The following is a 20,693-nucleotide window of genomic DNA, read 5'->3' on the forward strand; positions in this document are numbered from 1 at the left end:
AGAAACTGAAAAGTGCCTTACTTTGGTTTAGAAGGGGTCCACAAAAGACAATAAAATTATCATAAAACAAAGCGAGCATTTATATATGTATAAATGCCATGATTAGAGTATTGGACTAGGATCTAAAAGATCCTCACTCAACCATGAACAACACTAGAAACTCTTTCAAACAATTTAAATTGCTCCCACTGCTCCCTGCCCCCCGGGGAGGAAGGAGAGGTAAGAGAAATGGCGGCAAGCTGCACTAGAGGAGCGATAACTTTTTACCTGCTTGTCACCCTCCTCCATTCAGTTTTCTGACACTTTCATAGAGCGGGGAGGGCAGCTTACTGGCTTCCCTTGATGAATTCTGACTTTTATACTGTGTTTATGTATATGTTTATGGATATGACAATCAATCAATCAAATTTATTGTGCGGTCATGGACCCAATACAATTGATTTTACAGATAGTAAAAGCCATAGTTATAGAATATATAAACTGTTTCGAACGAAGCTCGTGAGAATTAAAACAAAGTTAATTAGCTAAAAAGAGGGAGGGATCTTCATACGAATATGTTGAGTGGCAGAGATGAACTTAGCAACTGATAGAGTTGTTGGTTTATCAAGGCCAACCAAGAGGTTTTGTAGTAATATGGTTTTAGGCCTGCTGGGAAGATTTTTTAAAATTGGATTTAAGTATTTAAAACGTTCAGCAGTGTAATAAGGGCAGACAAAGAAGACATGGGGCAAGGACTCAACGTCTGTGTTCTTATAGGGGCATAAACGAAGTTCAAGAGTTGTGCCCTGGAAGCGGCCTGCTAAAAGTGAGGAGAAGATGCAGTTAAATCGGGCCCTAGAAAAAACTTGGCGGAGTTTAGGTGTGGTCAGGTATTCCAGGTAAGGAGCAGGTTTGGGGAATGTGAAATTTAGATCAGAGTAGAGAGGGGAACAGGTTTTGGCAGCATTAGTCATCGAACTCTGGAGGTAAGTGTCCTTGATCAGAGTCTCGATGATCCATCTGGCTGTCACGGAATCCAGTGAAGATAGGTATTCTACTGAAAAACCCAGTGTGGCCAACTTGGCAAGGAGGGCTTTGGACCATGAGCTGGAGAAGAAATCACGCCAGAGGAAATGTAAATATCCAGAAGAAGGGCTTGTATAGGCTAATTTAACCCAGTATCTGAAAGTTAGGGACCAAGCGAGAGACTCTAGTGAGGGCAGGCCAGCCTCTAGCCTGAGGCTGGTAGCCGGGACACATCGAGGGACCCAAAAAATTAATCTTAGAAATGTTGATAATGTTGATTCAATTTTAGGGTTAAAACTCAGGGCTCAAAGTGGAACACCATACAAGAGTTGAGGGAAAATTTTGGACTTAAAAACCTGGGAGGCTGCTGGTATGTACTGTCCGCCCATTATAGAAAAAACGGAAAATGGCTTTTGATGTATTCCTAGCGGTTTGAACCGCAGTGCGTATGTGAGGGCACCAGGAAAGAGAGGAATGAAACGTAACCCCCAAATACCTATATTGCCTGACATGGGCAATTTTTTGGCCATTAATTGTCCACTTGGACACCGAAAGGCGCTGGGAAAAGACTAGGATTTTGGTCTTATCAAAGTTTATGGATAATTAGGTTTGTGGTACAATAGGCCATGAAGGCACGAAATAGTCTTTTCAGGCCTGCTTGGGACAATGATAGAAGAACAGCATTGTCTGCGTATAGCAGCAGGGGGCAATTTTGGTTGGCCACCTTTGGGGGATGGAAAGCGGAGGAGTGGCAACATGTACTGAGGTCGTTCAGGAAGAGATTAAAGAGTGCAGGGGCTAGGATACAGCCCTGTTTGACCCCATTGGGGGCAGAAATGGGGTTCGTTAGTGTCCCATTGACGCCACAGTGAATGTGGAGAGTTGTAGTTTGATGGAGAAGATAGATGAGATAAAGGAGTCTCCTATCGATATTAGATCGAGAGAGTTTAGCCCAAAGCTTGTCTCTTGGGATGGCATCGAAAGCAGATTTAAGGTTAACAAAAGCAACGAACAAGCCATTACCCCGAGGGCCCGTGTATTTTTCTGCCATATGATTTAATAGAATGCAGTGGTCGAGGGTGGATCTCCCTTTTCTAAAGCCAGCCTGTTCCTGGCCCATAACATTCTCCTCCTCAAGCCAGCAGGTCAGCTTTAGGTTTAAATAGCTGGCGTAGAGTTTGCCCACGACCGATAGAAGGCTGATGGGCCTGTAGTTCGATGGATCATCTCTGGCTCCTTTTTTAAATATGGGAATGACAATAGCCTTGAGCCAGGCCGCTGGAAAGTGGCTGGAGTTGTTGATCAGAGTAAATAAACTGGCCAAGAGGGGGCCCCACCAAGCTTGGTGGGACTTCAATAATTCGGGAGGGATACCGTCTGAGCCGGGGGCTTTGCCAGGTTTCAGGGCACTGATCAAGGACTTAATCTCACTCTGTGCGACAGGTAGCCAAGAAGGTAAAACGGTACAATCCACAGTAGGTAGATAGAACAAGGGGTGATTACTTTGGGCCGCAAACAGGCTGGCGTTTATGGATATGGATATTGTTTGTGTACTTTGCTTCATAAATTAATTTCATATGTTTTTTATTGTACCTTGTGTATTCTATTGTAAACTGCTCTGAGATCTTTTAGATAGTAAGTGGTCTATAAATGGAAATTAGTAATAATAATAATAATAATACAATTCTCTCCTTCTGCCTGCCTACACACACAGAGAGAGGGAGACAGACAACACAGTGGCCACTCTTTCCTTTCAAGCTGCATCTGGTTAGATGCAAAACATCAATCACACACACACCCCAGCAATCCATTTGGGTCCTGCTTTTCCCTCCTCCTCTCCCTCCCCTCCAACAGTCAGTAAAAGGCCAGCCAGAGCCAGGGCCAGGGCCTACCCCCCCTGCGCCACGCACATCTCCCTCCTCTCCCTCCCAACAGCAAGCAAAAGGCCCAGTGGGTCCAAAGCATACCACCCATGCCACTCTGTGTTTTTTTTCCCTTGCTCCCCATGCAGCAACTCACCCATCCACCCACCTAGTACAATCAAATACTGACCTTAACTCACACAGAAATTTTGCAGCTCCTTTCAAAGGCTGGCTGCAGAGAAATAATTGCACTTCTTGCTGCTTGCAAAAGCTAGGGAATAGCAATGCAAACTCAGAGAGGAGCCAATGCAGATAGCAAATATATGTATCTGACTGCTTCAGATTGAAATGCATTGGGGGGATTCATAGTCCTGCCCTAATGCTAAGGAATTTCCAATGCATTTCTGAGGGACTCCTCTTGATTGGTTAGAGGTTATTCTAGGGGAAATAAAATGAAAATGGAAGTGTTGGGGAGACCCCTGCCCACCCTAAGCCAGTCCTACTAGAATTTTAACCCTGGAGACAGTGGTGGGACCATAGCAATAATTGTAATTCACTGTGTTATCCAGGGATGATTGGCCAGAACAGAAGATGAACAGAAACAAGTCCAGAGTGTCTCTAAATGTCAGGTATTGTATTGAATATGAATGTAAGGAACAGAGAAGGGACTGGGCTATAAGTTTGGAGGTTTAGGGTGGGCAGTACCCCACCTGCCCTTAATGAGGGGTCTCCACTGCCCTTCCCCACGCTGTGAGCTAGCAAAAATCACCTCCCTGAAAATATTTGTATTGGGAGGGAAGCCTCACTGGTGCCAACACAGGCTTCTCTCTCTGTGCACCGTCAGGGAGGACATTTTATTTAGGAACATGGGTGGGGGAGGGGGTAAAGTCTTCCTTTCTATTTCTATGGTTCTGCTTCTGTTTGCTCCCCTCATTCACAGCTGCTATTTACTTTAAAAAAACCCTGCATGTTAATTGCATTCGTGCAATTTAATGTCACATCTACTTTAGTTCTAATGGAGAGAATTTTTGGAATGCGGGAGCATTAAGTCGTGCAGGTTCCCACCTGCAGTCTGAAGTGGCACAGCCCAGGCACAGCTTTATGTGTTAGTGAGAACTAGACAGCAACAGCTGCTTTGGCAGAAATGAATTCACTGATTCAGGTCAGTCAGTAGATGAGGGGGAGGAGGAGGGAAGCACAACTTTACTGGCAACTGTTGGGAGGTGATGGTAGAATCAGGGGTCTTCTCAATCAGTACTGTGCAAGCACATGGTTGCTCACTGGTGAGCAGCCACTGACACAGGCATAGGCTGCTGACATCAGCACTGACTGTTAGCCAGCCAGCAACCTCATGCCTATATGAAATTGACAGACATGCTGCCTATTTCCACCACTATTTCCCAAGGTAGCTGATGGTGGCAGCTGGTGGTGGCAGCTGGTGAACTGCCTTCCTGGCCTCGTCTGGAACTGGACCAACAGTGTAATCCTATGCATGTCTCCTCAGAAGAATTTGATGAGGCTTGATCCTAGGCAAGTGTGCATAGGGTTGCAGCCTGAAGCCCTCATAAAAAAGGGTCAGCATTTGTCTTTGGTTTATTATGCTCTTTTGAGCCTTGCCAAAGATGGCTGCCTTTAAGTGAGTAGTGCATTTGATCTTTTACCATTCAGAGACTCAACAGTAGACAGCTACTCTATTCTCTGTGTGCAAAAGAATCCTTGGAAACAGAAATGGTTGTTGGCAAATGTATGCATACTGAGCATAAGCTCTCCTACCTCTCTATAGGTAATCTATTTAAAAGTTTAAACATTTAAGAGTTCTGGGACTGCTGTATTGACAATGCACTGGATCCACATTGATCCTGTTCAGACTAGAGGCATAAACTTTCATGTATGAGAGTCCACCTCAGTGGTGGCTCTACTTTATAAATGTTTATGCTGCGTGAATGGTGATGTTTTGGGGAAAATGTTCTGCTGTTGTTGGATATACACTCATGATAGGCAGGGTTGTATGTGGGTTTTTAAATTGTGCCTAGAGGAAAACTAAGAGTTTGCATCAGGGATTCTCAAGCTTTGTCTTAGTAACATGTACTGAGGTTCCTTGGGATGGCAAAACCATATTCAGGCTCACTATAATTTAAGCACCTCCTGCCCTGTTTAAGCTGACAATATATTGGAAAATATTCCAATGAATTATTTTTAAATATATACATTTTCAAATAATAAGAACAAACTAACACAAACAGCAAGAATAACAGTGAACCACTCTCTGTTTTCCAATTACTTCTGGTGCAAAAAGAAAAGAAGGGATTATCCAGTCATCTGGAATGTAGTGCTCAGAGAGGGGTTGAGGTGAAGCAAGGAGGCCACTGACACAGTCTCTATATTGAGAAATTCATTGAAGGAATAGTCTGGAAGGACCTTGCACTTAACCCTAGAGGAGATATGCAGAACTTTTGGTCCTCCAGATGTTGTTGGGACTGCAGCTGCCATCAGTCCCAAAAAGCACGGTCAATTGTTAGGGATGTTGGGAGTTGTAATGCAGCATCTTTGGGGTGGGGGGAATACAGGTTCTCTATCCCTGCTCTAGAGAAATGTGCTCCATGATGTGAAAATTGCTGGTTTACACCCTGGTGCTAAAAATGTTTGGAAAACTAAGACAGAAATCTGAAACACATTTGGCAATGCCTTCTAGATGGATAGTCATGTTAATCTGCCCCAGAAAAAAAAAAAAAACTCTTGTTGCGCCTTAAAGACTAACAGGTTTATTGGAATGTAAGCTTTTGTAGATTTAGAATCACCAATGAAGTGGACTCTAGTTCTTGAAAGAGAATAAGTACTATTATACTAAATTGAATAAACATGTATAGGATCTTTCTGTAAGTCCTACTGAGTTCATTGAGTGGTGTGGTGTGATCCTATTTATCTTTACTCAGAAATAAATCCTATTGAAGTAATTTAGTTTTATATCCAAGTCTGCTTGGATTAGAGTTTAAGGATACACTCCTGTATACATTTACCTGAGAGTAAGCACAACTGAACACAGTAGAGCTGACTTCTGAGTAAACAGGTATTGATTACACTGCATGGCTACTGTCACATACACCCTCAAAAAGTAATGGAGTGTGTGCTTTTGAAGGATTATTATTATTATTATTATTATTATTATTTATTAAATTTATATACCGCCCGACTAGCGATAGCTCTCTGGGCGGTGAACATAAAATAGTATAAAAATACAATGAATAACAAAATAATATTAAAATACAATCAACAATACAATAAACATTATTAAAATTAGATCAATGTAACTTAAAATGCTTCAGGATATATGGGCTAACTATCTTTCTTTCCCTCTGTCGAGGTATTCTATAGATCTCTGTGTGTACTGTGTAGCTGGGAATCTCTTTACAGAATTCTCTGTATCCTCTCCTTCTCTGGGTATTTGTAGCAAAATCAACACAGTTAAATCTGTATTGAACTTTTATGCTTTGTAGCATGTAGGTATGTTTCTTGATCCTGGATAGCTGGCCTATGTCTCTCAACACACTGATCACCACCAGGGACATTTTTTTATGTCACCACATGCTAGCTAGAAGAATAAGGGAGGTATTCAGGATCATAATTATACAGCCACAAGAGTGGCTGTATACTATAGCCAGTGTGGATTTTTCACATTCCGCAATGTTAAATTGAAAATACCCCCCATGCCATTCTGATGCTTCCCATAAGATCATTTCAAAATAAAACCTTACCAAATTTACAGTTCTGAACTCAGAAACGCTTGCTTAACAAACTTCTAAATTTTCATGGCGATACACAAAACAGTCAGAGAGAATAGAGAGTTCAAAGTCTAAAAAGAGAAAAAAAACCGCAGAGCCCTTTTGGAATTTTTTATCTGAGAGTTCTCATAATCTGTTGAAATTCATTAAAAGTCAGCCATGTTCACAGAGTACCTGTAATCCTATTACTGACCTTGCCCCATATTCTGACCTTCATCTTCTGCAGTTTAAAAGTTAAAAAAAAATGCTGATTTTTAATTAATTTAAGAAATTTTGGCTTGAAACCAATGATAACGCAGGGCATGCTCAGTAAGAACCAACTGTCAGTGTTCTAAAAGCCAGCTGCTTGGCTTGGCTAATCAGGGGCCACACCCACACCAGACTTTGATTTCACTTGAGACAGTCATGGCTTCCCTCAAAGAATCCTGGGAAGTGTAGTTTGTGAAGGGTACTGAGAGGAGACTCCTCTTCCCCTGAGAGAATGGTTTAACAGTCAGCCACTCTGATTGAAGCTCTGTGAGAGGAACAGGGTGTCTCCTAGGAACTCTCAGCACCCTTCACTAACTACACTTCCCAGGAGTCTTTGAGAGAAGGCATGATTGTCCAAAGTGTAATAGAGGCCTGGTGTGGATGTGGCCAGGGACAGCTTTGTTTTAAATTTGGGTGGGAGGTAGGGTTGCCAGGTTCAGGGCCTGAGGCTGATCCTGTATCTTTAGGAGAAGAGAAAGTCAGCCAAGTGCAGGTGTTCTTGCAACACTGTAATGGGAAAAATCACAAGGTGGAATTCTCCCTTCCCCCTGCACAACTTTTAAAGATACAGAAGACCTCTTGGTTGCCAGGCCCAGCCCTGAACCTGGAAACCCTAGTGGGAGGCTACATGTGCCTTCTGTAGAATAAGAAAGTGGGGGAAACGCTGAAAAGCAATGATACTGTTCACAACGTTTTCCTTTTGGAAAGGAAAGGGGCTTCCCTTCTGCCCAGTGCCCACCCACCCAATCTCCTCCCCTCCCCTCCCCTCCCTCTCCCCCTCCCCCTCCCCCAGGTCAGTGTTGAACTATGACCTGGGAGACCAGGGTTTGAATCCCCACACAGCCATGAAGCTCACTGGGTGACCTTGGGCCAGTCACTGCCTCTCAGCCTCAGAGGAAGGCAATGGTAAAACCACATCTGAATACCATCTACCAGGAAAACCCTATTCAAAGGGTCGCCATAAGTCTGGTCGACTTGAAGGCAGGCCATTTCCATTTTCAAACATGATTGCACAGAAATAAATCCCACTGAAGTCAAACAGTATGCAAATGACCAAACCCACCCTCCCTTCTCCTCCCTCCTATCCCCCCCTCTTCCCCCTTTCTTTCCCCCCTCCCCTTCCAATCCCCTCCTCCCCCTCCCCTTCCAATCCCCTCCTCCCCCTCCCCTTCCTCCTCCCCATGGTCAGTTTTACCTATCTTAAGCACGATGCATGGAAGTAAATACCATTGAACTCTATAAGCATGCAAATGATCAAACCTGCCCTCCCCCCTTCCTTTGCCACCCTCCCCCTCCCCCATGGTCAGTTTTACCTATCCTAATCATGATTGCATAGGAGTAAATCTGACTGAACTCAATAATCATGCAAATGATCAGACCTGCCTTTCCCCTTCTTCCCCTTTCCTCTTCCTTCTTCCTCCTCCCCTGCCCATTTCAGTCCTCCGTCCCTCCCCCCTTTGGTCAGTTACCTATCCTAAGCATGATCGCACGGAAGCAAATCGCACTGAACTCAATAAATATGCAAATGATCAAATCTGTCCTTCTCCCCTCCCCCTCCTGCCTGCTCCCATCCCAGTCCTCCCCTCCCCCTCCCTCTCCCCTGTGGTCAGTTTCACCTATGCTAAGCATGATTGCAGGAGAGTAAATCCCACTGAACTCAGTAAGCATGCAAATGATCAATCCATTCTCAGCAAACTTGCACAGGATCCCATTTCTTTCCTCCCGGATTAAAAAGCAGGGAAATTCACTAATAGGCAAAAAAACCTTGTGGTTTAAGAATGTTCATATAGCCCACAGATATTTCTATCAAACTTTAAAAAGCAGGGAAATTGGGCAGCTATAGTGAATGCACCAGGGGAGCAGGAGACCTGACCTCCTCTCCGAGATACTGTACTGTGCTAGAGTCATTGCTGAAGAAGCAACATATTGTAATCAGTCTGATTTTACATTAAACTGCAGTTTCAGATTCAACTGTTAATGCACCCGAAATAGAAATAGAACATAACCTCCAATTTGAAACACAAAAGGTTGCCTTCACCATCATATGACATTGACCAATAAAAGGACTTTGAAATTAATGAAAATAAATTTGACACAGATTTCTAGGATGAATAATGAGGGAAATAAAATTTTCTAGTTTAGATTCTCTGTAGAAACATTTGTAACACAGGAAAGAAGCAAAGTAAGAAGAACACCAACAAACACACAAAAATATAATTCTCCATCTTTAGAGATGGCAGGTGTTACCACCACTCACCATATGCTCAGAGGCACGTTACCAAATTCATCCAAGCTACACAGCAAGTGGATTGGACTGTGAAAGACAAACCCAAATTGTGTTTTCATTGTGACCAATTTGTAGGGCAGTACAATATCTCAGAGAGGAGTTCAGGTCTCCTTCTCCCTTCATGCATTTACTAGAGCTGCCCAATTTCCCTGCTTTTTAAAGTTTGATAGAAATATCTGTTGGCTATAGGTACATTCTTAAACTGCAAGGTTTTTTGCCTATTAGTGAATACTATATGTGCTTACCATATCAGGCTATATATGGATGTCCTGCCATTCCTTTGTTACACTGACAACACACTTTTATTACATCTTAAAGCTTAAACTCTTTCAAATCACTTCTTGACGGCCGTTAGTGACTAAATCTTTGTCATTTAAGCACCAGCCCCTGGCACTGGGGTGTGTTTTTCACTTAATTTTGATTGCCTTTCAAAACAAAGTTACAAAAGGACTTTGAAAATGAACACAAAGGTAACTGTTTTTCCACAAAAGGTGAAAAGAACCTAATATGGGTGGATAATACAGCCCCTGGCCTTGAGAAACATTAACGTCTCTACCTTGAAGAGTTTAAGGCACTGTGTATATGCTAGCCCCCATTGTATTCGGGGTCAGGAAGATCGTTCTTTTAACTTCCAGCCGTCCCACAGTTATTAAAATGCAAAGAGCGTCAGGATCCATCAATACCACCCTCTGAGCTTCTGGCTCCTTTTATCATGAGGTCACAAAGATAAGAGGCTTCATAGATCGACAATAACTCTGTTTTTGAAACTGGATCGTGGCTGAGTTCCCAGCCTCATTTTATAGTTTTCCCAATTAGGACCGGCTGTCTGACGTCATGCCTGCCTGGGATTGGCTGTCCAGATCTGACACTCAAGGGGAGCCGCACACCCGTAGAAACTTTTTTAAAAGACCCCCGCATGAACCGCTTTAAAGGTTATATCTTAGAAATGCGTATAGACCGCTAGCAAACCCCGGCAGCCTAAACAGCTTTTCTTTAAAGAGAGAACGGGGTGTGTGTGAGAGAGAATCACAGCAGAAAACACCCTTCTTCCGCTCCTCCTCCTCCTGGTTGGAGCTCATATCTCCCCCCTTAGCTTTCCTCTGCTCTAAAAATGTTTTCTTACTCAGTGCAACAAGTTTTTTACTGAACTTGCCTCACATGGTGAAAGAGAGCCCTGCAAGGCGGCGGATGGGAGAGAGGATTTAAAGCACTTTCTTTTCTTGGCTGTATAGGAGAAAAAGGGAAGGAGCCGCACACCAAGGGAATTGCATGTAGCCTTTTTTTTTTAATTTGCAAAACTAGGGACGTAGTGCGTTTCTTTTGTCTGCACCTAGGGCCTCGCTGCAGGGAGTTCTCCCTGTTGTAGAAATGGCTTGGATCAGGTGGGGTTTTCTGCTGTGTGCATGTGTCTTTTTGTCCCCGACCCTCGACGCTTCCGAGAGGGGCAAGCTGAGGACGATCACTTATGTTCTGCGCCCGGATCAGTCGGGCACGTCTAACAGCCGCCGGCAGAGCGGAGGACACCAGCAGCAACAGCAGCGCGCGTTCAATGTGGAGGTGCTGAACACCCGTTACAGCAGCACCCGACGGAGCAGCAGCACACTGGAACGAACTCGCAGGATGAGCAAAGCGAGCGGCCCCAGCATGCAGCTCCGTTTGGGCCCCACCGTGCAACTCCAACACAAACCTGGCGGCGGCGGCGGCAGCAGCAGCCTCACGGCAGCCGCCTCCTTCAGCAAAGCGGGCAAGCTCGTCGCGCGCTCCAAGCTCCAGCAGCGACAGGGCAACAGGACCTCCAGCGCGCAGGTTCACTCCAAGCCCCATCTGCAGCAGCTACAGGGGTAAGGTGACGCTTCCCTTTTCCCGCCGGGCCGCGTCGCTTTCTCCACGCGAGCTAGCCCCCGGAGGGTCTGATCGTGCCTGCCTGCCGAACCGTGCTTGGGTTTCCCCACAATGCCTCTCTTCTCTACTCCCCTCCCCCCCAATTGTAGCCTGAATGAAGTAGGGGCAATATCTTTGGGCTTCCTCCCGCCCCTGTTCTACCTCAGTTAAGGGGGCTTGACCAGTCCAAGATTCCATTAGTATGACTGAAGTGTCTACCAGAGATAAATGGGGGCAAAATCCATCTGCAGGGCCTTCGCACCTGGCTGAGAATGTATTGGCGGGGACAGGAGCGAAGACTACTGGGAAGCTTTAGACAAGGTGCTGTTAGGCTTGGTTTTGCCGTGAAGTGCTTTAGAGGCTGTTAGTGATTTCCCAGCCGATTGTAGCAGGGCTGGCATCCTCAGACAGCTGCTGTGTCCAAGCATGGCCCACATTGGATCCCTGCCTTGGTCCCCTGGGATTTCCCTTTAAAATATTTTTTCTGGTCTACCATTCTGTGTAGCACCAGGCATCAGGTCTAGCTGCCATTTTAGCTTCCCATAATGCCCTGGTGTAGTATTGGTCTGGGGCATTGTGGGAAATAAAAGAGACACTGTTGACTGGAGCTGCTTGGAATACTGCTGCTACGTGCCACTAGGGGCAGGAAAACCCTAAAGGGCCCAACTTGAAGATGTTTCTGCCCTGTACAGTAAGGCTCAAGAGGGTTTGAGCCTCTGTGTGTGTGGGGGTGGTGGTGGCAGCAGTGTCAGAAGAGGAACCCTCTAAAGCCTTAGTTAAGTTATATTTCACTGTGATTTAGGTGAAAGTGTGCAGAAGGGGTTTAAGCACTGTGAGGACATTTTGAGTTACCTGTAATCCCAAGGACATCTGGAAGAGCCCTTGAGAAGTTTGGGGCAAAATGTTCAAATTGAGCCCCCTCTTCCTTCTCTTTCCAGTTAAGAGTGTATTGTTTGCGGCTTGGTGTAGTTGCATCCCACACCCCAAGAAAAGGTTTGGTACTTCCTGGAGAGGCAACATACAAAGTATGAGTCAAGAAGCTGATGATGGAGCCCTTGAAATTACTGTTGTAGTATTTGAGTGATTGCTGGAACCCTGCCTGAAATAATAGTGCTCCAATGGTAAAAGCAGGGGTTCAAGTTGGGCCATCATTCAACTAAAGAAATCTTAAATATTAAATATGCATAGTTTTGCATATGAATAGTAGTTCTGGAGAAACCGTGTGTGTGTGTGTGTGTGTGTGTGTGTGTGTGTGTGTGTGTGAGAGTGAGTGAGTGTGTGAGTGAGTGTGTGAGTGAGTGAGTGAGTGAGTGTGTGAGAGAGAGGGAGAGAGTGAGAGAGAGAGATACTTTCATGGATCACATCAGGCCCATTTTAGAAGACGGTTTTCCTTTTGTGTGGGAGGGAAAGGAACATACCTCTTCTAGGACAGCAGCTGTCATCCATATTTTGTTTTGTTTTAAATCTGTTGCTTGATTAAACCTAGATGCTTTTTATGTCAGTATTTTTATTGATACGTTTAACTGATTAATCAATGTAACATTGCAGCTCTACCCTCAAACCTTTGTGGAATCTTTATTGTCTGCCCTGTGAAACCTGAGGGCTAATTACAGTTTCAGGAGCCCCCTGTGCATGCCTAAAGGCAGTCTTTTTACTCCACATGTTCCATAACGCAGTCTTTGAATAAAAGTCGGGGGGTAAGCCCTGGATGATGACCTCTGTCGGGAGAAAGACAGAGGGAGTGTAACTCTGTTGGTTCTCCTTGATCTCTCAGCGGCTTTTGATACCATCGACCATGGTATCCTTCTGGGACGTCTTGTGGACTTAGGAGTTGGAGGCACTGCTTGGCGGTGGCTGTGCTCCTACCTCAAGAATCGTCTCCAGAAGTTGGTGCTTGGGGAGCATTACTCGAGTCCCTGGGTACTCCAATATGGGGTCCCACAGGGTTCAGTTCTGTCCCCCATGCTCTTTAATATCTATATGAAGCCGCTGGGTGAGGTCATTAGGAGATTTGGAGTGCGTTTCCAGCAATATGCTGATGATACGCAGCTCTACTTCTCCTTTTCATCTTCTTCAGGTCAGGCTGTTAATGTACTAAACCACTGCCTGGCCGCGATAATGGACTGGATGAGAGCTAATAAACTGAGACTCAATCCTGACAAGACTGAGATGCTGTTGGTTGGGGGGCTCTCTGCCCAGATGGTTGATGTCCGACCTGCCCTAGATGGGGTTACACTCCCCCTAAAGGAGCAGGTCCGTAGTTTGGGGGTCTTATTAGATCCGCTCCTGTCACTGGAGGCTCAAGTAGCCTCGGTGGCACGGAATGCGTTCTACCAGCTTCGGCTGGTAGCCCAACTACAACCCTATCTGGATAGGGAGAACCTTGCCACAGTTATCCATGCTCTGGTAACCTCTAGATTGGACTACTGTAATGCACTCTACGTAGGGTTACCTCTGAAGACGGTTCGGAAACTTCAGCTGGTGCAGAATGCTGCGGCCAGAGTTCTTACTGGGACAAAAAAATTTGATCATATAACACCTGTCCTGGCCCAGCTGCACTGGCTACCAATATGTTTCCGGGCCAGATTCAAAGTGTTGGTTCTTACCTATAAAGCCCTTAACGGCATCGGACCGCAATACCTGGTGGAATGCCTCTCCCGCTATGTACCTACCCGGTCGCTGCGCTCGACGTCGAAGGTCCTTCTCCGTGTCCCAACGCATAGGGAGGCACGGAGAATGATAACTAGAGCTAGGGCCTTCTCAGTGGTGGCCCCCGAACTATGGAACGCCCTCCCTGATGAGATACGCCTGGTGCCTTCTTTGTTATCTTTTCGGCGCCAGGTAAAGACCTACCTCTTCGCCCAGGCATTTTAAAAATTTAAAAATTTGAATTTAAAATTGAAAAATTTTAATTATGTTTTATTGTGTATTGTATTTACATCCACTTGTATTTTAACCTGTTTTATTATGCTGTACACCGCCCTGGGAGCTTATTGCTATAGGGCGGTCTAAAAATGTAATAAATAAATAAATAAATAAATAAGCCCTTGTGAAAGTGTCTCAAATTAAGGCTTGGTTGTTGTAATTGTTTCTGCCATTTCCCCTTTGCAGTAGCTATTCAGTAATATGCCATTGTCAGCCCCTGTCGTTTCATAGCTTTACCTTCTCACACAGACTAAATTTATGGCAATTAAGTATGTCACACTTGTGCATATATTCACATGAGAGGGATTCTAGAAAATGGGCAAAGTTGCAGGTACCATGGAGGGAGGTTCTTGGTGTAAGCGATGTGTCTGCATCCAAAATGGTTAACTCTGGGTTAGTACTAAGGTTTAACAGCCAATCAGTAAGATGGCTTGTGTGGCTGGTAACCTTCACAGAAATGGCTCAAGGAATTTTGGTAGCTGGTGCAGAAAATTCAGAAGGGTGCTGATCATGACTGTAGAAACATACATTCAGTACGGACAGTTTGCTACTCTTTACCTGAGAATCTGTCTCCTAAAGTGGGCTGCCTCAGCTTGTGTCATATGGATCTGGTCCTGATCCTCCAGCTTTCTTGGTGCTAAGTCTTTAGGGCTTTCTTTCCCTTTCTCCTTGGCCCAGCAGATATCCTGCTGTGGCTTCACTGATACTGGCTGGTTTCAGGGCCTAATCTTTGGGAAGGTGATGAGAATGTAAACAGCAGAGACATTTGGATGTCTGCACTCTTTCTCATGCTTATGCAGCCAAGAGGGATGTGCCTTTAGGTCACATGTAATGAAAGTGAGATAACCACAGATAACGAAAGGTCTCTACTCCCTGTTAGGAAGCACAACCCAGGGAAGGCCTATTTTCTTCTGTTAGGAGCTTGAGGCTGGAGTGCTAGAGAACAATGAGTGTCTTATTCTTATTTAGAACACTTATAATTGCCCTCCCTCAGGCTTTAATTTTTATTCTCCCTCGCCAACTCCTAGCATTCATTACCTTGAACTGATGTCTGCTGAAACTTTCCCTCTTTTGCCTGTTACAGTTTGCTCCCTCCTTTTTCAGCTCACCTATACATGGAGGTGAGGAACAATTCTTTTGCAAGGGTCTCAATCCCCAGTGGGGAAAAAGTGTGCTATTGATTTACAGCTGGGTTTAGAGAGTGCTGCACCTGGCCATTGATGCTGCTGTGAGAGGGGCTGTGGTGAATTATTACCTTTCTTTACTGTTTCTGCAGGGTGAATGTCTGTGGAGGGCAGTGCTGTCATGGCTGGAGCAAAGCTCCTGGCTCTCAGAGGTGCACCAAACGTAAGTAGTCATATGTGTAGTGTAATCTCTTTCCTTTTGCAGTGGCTTCCATCATGGCAAAAACATCACAGGAAGAGGGAGATGAGAGAAGAAGCAGCTTCTCCCTTCTGTTCCAACTGCCTGTTGCCCTATGATTGCAAAGCTGAAGGGAAGCACATTCTGGCCTCTGCCGTCACCTGCTGGGCTGTGGGGTTATTTGTGTGTGTTAATGATCTATTGCAGGGGTTTCCAAACTGTGTTCTGTGGACCACCAGGGGTCCACAAGCTTCATTCAGGTGGTCTGCAGCATGTCCACATTAAATATTCATATTGATTTTTAATTGTATTGTATTGCTTCTTTTTTATATTGTGTTTTATTGCATTACAATTTAAATTCTATGGAATGCAAATTGTAATGCAATAAAATGCAATACAAAAACAAAAGCAATCAAAATAAAATTCAAAATCTTGCAGCATTTAGCATAGTACATCACAGTTACAAAAAAAATCATTAGGTGGTCTGTTAAGACCATCAGCAATTTTCAAGTGATCCATGGGGGGGAAAGTTTGGGAACCACTTGCCTATTGTAAGCCACCTTGAGAATAATTCAGTTGGAAGGTGGAATAGAAATCTATAAATATATAAAGCAATCGTGGACCCCCCCATACAGATATTTGTCACTAGAAAACTCCGAGTCCATCTCATAACATTATATATGTGCATGGTAAGGGAAAATATCCTGATTTTATTATATGATTTAAATCTATGCAAGCTGAAAAGGCCAAATAATTGATGAAACAAATGCAACTAAAATAATTGATAACTTCTGCATTTCTGTTTGCTCTATAGAGTATATCTTCCCCCTTCAGAACTTAACAGTGTTATGATGTTAAGAGTAAGGCTCTTTATGACTATTGATTTAGACCTGTGATTATTTCACATAAGGGTGAGAATTCAGAAAAGAACAGCCTTGTGTATCATCATTTAAGGTCTTCAAGTACTACTTGCTTTGAATTCTGTGTTGCATGGATGCCTGATTAGCCTCCTCAAGAAGCAGGACCATTTTTGTTGTGGCCCCAGTGCTGCCATCTGAAGATTTTTTTTCTTTTTTCGCTTTTGTTTTTTTGCATGATGCTCTTGGTTTTAGGAATTTTAACCCCCACCCCACCCCGCCTTACATGTTTTGGCATGAAAGCAGACATGTAAATGAGCCTTCCAAAATTACTAGCCTGCAAAAGAATTTACTTGTCTCCTTTTTACTCATAAGACTGGCTGGTAAAGGATGGATGGAGCACTCGGTTCTTTCTTTGCCAGCCTCTCATATCAGTAAAATGCAGACACAGAAAACATTTTGCAGGCTAAGAATGATCACTCCCTGCCTCTTCTGCCAGCCTCTCACATCCCTGGAATCACCAGCTTTCTGCTGTCTTCCCAAACACTCTTTCAAGCAGTGTTCATTAGGTCACAAGTTTCAATCTAACTAGACATAATGGCCACAAACACTATTTTGTAAAAACAATAAGCCTAGATTTTTAGATTAATTTTGTGCCCAATACCAAATAATGTTTTTGTGTGGAGTTTTCATGGAATCATATAACACATACAGCCACTATACAATGGAAAATAAGTGGCAGGTGGGCAAGAGCCGGTTGGCTATATCCCACTCGGCTGGTGTAGTTTTAGTTTGTGCCTGTGCAGCTAAAGAAGCCCTTGTGGGTCTGGCCTCCAGATGTCCCAAACAGACCTTCATTTTGCATAGACTGGAATAAACGCCTCTGTTTGTTTCAACATTTACATATGGAAGCAAATCCAATAAATTCTGAATAGAATGTCTGACTCCTGGTCTGCATACAGAAGGAAAAATATATAAAATACTTTACTTGAGGACAAATTTATTTATTTATTTATTATTTGATTTATATCCCACCCTTTCTCCCAGCAGGAGCCCAGGGCAGCAAATTGTCATCTAGTGCATTCCATTTTGTCTGAGGCAACAAATAACCCATCTTTAATGTGTAATTAACAATGATTTTTATGTGTCTGAGCATCTGCCACTGATGCTTATGTTATTACAACAGTACATTTGCATTTTGATGTACATTCCTTTAAGATCTAAGCTAACATTAATGTTGAATGTTTAACCCCTTGGGAAGGAGCCAGTAGTTCATGGTTTCCAGCCCTCTTCTTTCTAAGGGACTTGTTTATTAGACCCTACTTAAGAGTATCCCCTCCTCTTCCATAGCTGCAAAGTTCCACAAATACTTTGTATTGGTTTCCCAAAACATGATAGTGCCTTTTTCCCACTGTTCTTAATTGGTGATTTTCTGGCGAAGTCTTAGATTAGGTGACTTGGTGTATATTTTAGACAACATTAACATTACTATTAATGGTTACTAGAAACAATATCCTAAAAAAAGGTATAGAGCTGGGCTAGAATTGGGCTTTTCCCACAAACTTGGTGATTGTCAGACATTGGAAAAGCAGTAAAGCAGATGGAATGCTTGCTGTAAGGTGAGGAGGTAGATTATTATCTTCAGTGCCAGTGATAATCTAGACAATTTAGCCCTCCATGCATTGAGCTTGTAGGAGAGAGTGGGTCTGTACCTGCTATCTGCTCCTAAAGCATAATGGGGGAGGTATCAATATGTGGAGGGGACAGTGGAGAGTGCCTGCTGGTCCAGCTCTTTGTTGTTGTTATGTGCCTTCAAGTTGATCACGATTTATGGCGACCCTATGAATCAGTGAGCTCCAAGAGCATCTGTCATGAATCACCCTGTTCAGATCTTGTAAGTTCAGGTCTGTGGCTTCCTTTGTGAAATCAATCCATCTCTTGTTTGGCCTTCCTCTTTTTCCACTCCCTTTTGTTTTCCCCAGCATTATTGTCTTTTCTAGTGAATCATGTCTTCTCATGATGTGTCCAAATGTTTCACCATTTTAGTTTCTAGCCACAGTTCTGGTTTAATTCGTTCTAGCACCCGATTATTGGTCTTTTTCGCAGTCCATGGTATGCGCAAAGCTCTCCTCCAACACCACATTTCAAATGAGTTGATTTTTCTCTTACCTGCTTTTTTCGCTGTCTGACTTTCACATACATACATAGAGATTGGAAATACCATGGTCTGAGTGATCCTGACTTTAGTGTTCAGTGATACATCTTTGTATTTGAGGACCTTTTCTAGTTTGTCATAGCTGCCCTCCTCAGTCCTAGCCTTCTTCTGATTTCTTGACTATTGTCTCCATTTTGGTTAATGACTGTGTAGAGGTATTGATAATTGTTGACAAGTTAAATGTCCTCATTGTCAACTTAAAAGTTACATAAATCTTCTGTTGTCATTACTTTAGTCTTTTTGACATTACTGGTTTCTGCTAGTAGTATGGTATTGTCTGCATATCTTAAATTATTGATATTTCTTCCTCCAGTTTTCACACCTCCTTCATCTTGGTCCAATCCTGCTTTCCGTATGATATGTTCTGCTCTTTATATCCATGCATTCAGCAAATTGTCTGTATATGTGTATATAGCTGTATGTGTGTGGGCTCCTCTTTATCATCCTGTAGAATGCATGGAAGTTGGGTTGGGCTAGTGGGACATGTGATGTTGGGGTGGAGGCAACATAGTGCAGCACTGTTCACTTTTCCATGCATTAAGTCTATGTCCGTGTGTGGAAAGTACAAATAAGGGTCCTGTTACACCAGATTCTGACATCATTTTTGACACAATAACACCATCAAGAGGTAACATTTCTTCATCATTTTCATGCTGTGAGCATTTTTTAAATATAAGCAGACAAATTGAAACGGGTTCAGAGGGATGCAGACAAACTGGAACAGGCTCAGAGGAGGGCAACAAGGATGATCATCATCAGGGGACCAGAAACAAAGCCCAGTGAGGAGTGACTGAAAGAATTGAGCATGTTTATCTAGCCTTGAAAACAGAAGACTGAGGGGGATATATGATAGCACTCTTCAAGTACTCGAAAAGTTGTCACACAGAGGAGGGCCAGAATCTCTTCTCGATCATCCCAGAGTGCAGGACATGGAATAATGGGCTCAAATTACAGGAAGCCAGATTTTGACTGAATATTAGGAAAAACATCCTAAGCGTTAAGAGTGGTATGACAGTGGAACCAATTTCCTAGGGAGGTGGTGGGCTCTCCAACACTGGAAGCATTCAACAGGCAGCTGGACAGCCACCTGTCAGGTATGCTTTAATTTGGATTCCTGCATTGAGCAGGGTGTTGGACTTGATGGCCTTATAGGCCCCTTCCAACTCTACTATTCTACCATTCGAGGATATATTCACCATATCCTGGAAACTCATTGGAAAGTGAAACTTCTCCAGAATGTGGTAAAGACCGTAAATTCTGAAGAAATATTCACCAATGAAAATAACTATGGCATTTAAAAATTAATGCAAAAAATGGCATTAGGCAATGAGAACTGGTGAGGAACAGAAAGAGTGTGAGTCTGTGTGCGTGCGTGCATGCCCCAAACAGATCTGTCATGAGTCTAATGAGAAGCCGGTCTATCTTTATAATGCAGATGCTGTTAAAAACATCATGTATGTGGTATGTTCTCCATGATGCTGTCATAACACATAATGTGGTTTGTCCAATTCACCTGAAGATTTCTGCACTGGTGGTATCCATTGCTGATACTGGAACGGAAACTCTCCAGTGCAATTTGGAAGAACAATGAGATTACTACCTTTACACATTAGAGGGTTAGCATGAAGAAGGCACCATGCCAACGCTGTGTCGGGTGGTTGCTACGTGGAAAAATTTCCGTCCTGGGCTCCTACTGGGAGGAAGGGTGGGATATAAATCTAATAAATAAACAAATAAATAAAGATAGACCTGCCCTGAGTTGGTAATGCTGTCAACTTCTGCTGAAGCTGCAGAAACCTCTGGCTAGGTTGAAATAATTGCATTTTCCAGTTGTGGCCTCTGAGGACACTGGCAAACGGAGTTAGTGACCTTTGTTGGCTCCCATGCAGTGCTTGATGGATTTGTATATTGAAAGGAAAGGATATTAGCTGATCATCTGATAAATCGAATTTGTTATAATTTCAATTTCACTGTTTCAGTAAACCAGCATAAATTTTCAGACTTTAGATAAATATACTGATATATATTATATGATTTATAGAAATCAGAACAGACTAATTCAACTTCCTTGAAACAGACACAATTTCCCAGTTGTTTAAGAGACAGAGAAATTGAGGCAGACAGGTTAAGTGTTGCCTTGGGCAAGCCTGAACTCATCCCCATAGCTTTGGTTAGAAATCAGACATTTTTAACTCTAAATTCTGCTCTCTACATTGGATTATGTGCCTCTCTGTTTTCTTCCTCCCCCCCACCTAAAAAAAAAGTTCTGTC

General features: G+C 43.6%; 1 protein-coding gene across 1 annotated transcript in view; it reads left to right on the forward strand.

Annotated features, from left to right (window-relative positions):
• The first annotated feature begins 10,084 nt into the window (after positions 1-10,084).
• The window catches only part of LTBP1 (latent transforming growth factor beta binding protein 1), a 366,037-nt gene continuing 355,428 nt past the window's right edge, over positions 10,085-20,693 (forward strand). The window contains exons 1-2 of the mRNA XM_061626114.1: positions 10,085-11,023; positions 15,265-15,335. Of these exons, the coding sequence (XP_061482098.1) occupies positions 10,551-11,023; positions 15,265-15,335 (544 nt within the window). The 5' untranslated portion in view covers positions 10,085-10,550. The remainder of the gene's footprint in view (positions 11,024-15,264; positions 15,336-20,693) is intronic.

Source organism: Rhineura floridana, chromosome 4 (assembly GCF_030035675.1).
Source record: "Rhineura floridana isolate rRhiFlo1 chromosome 4, rRhiFlo1.hap2, whole genome shotgun sequence".
NCBI lineage: Eukaryota > Metazoa > Chordata > Lepidosauria > Squamata > Rhineuridae > Rhineura > Rhineura floridana.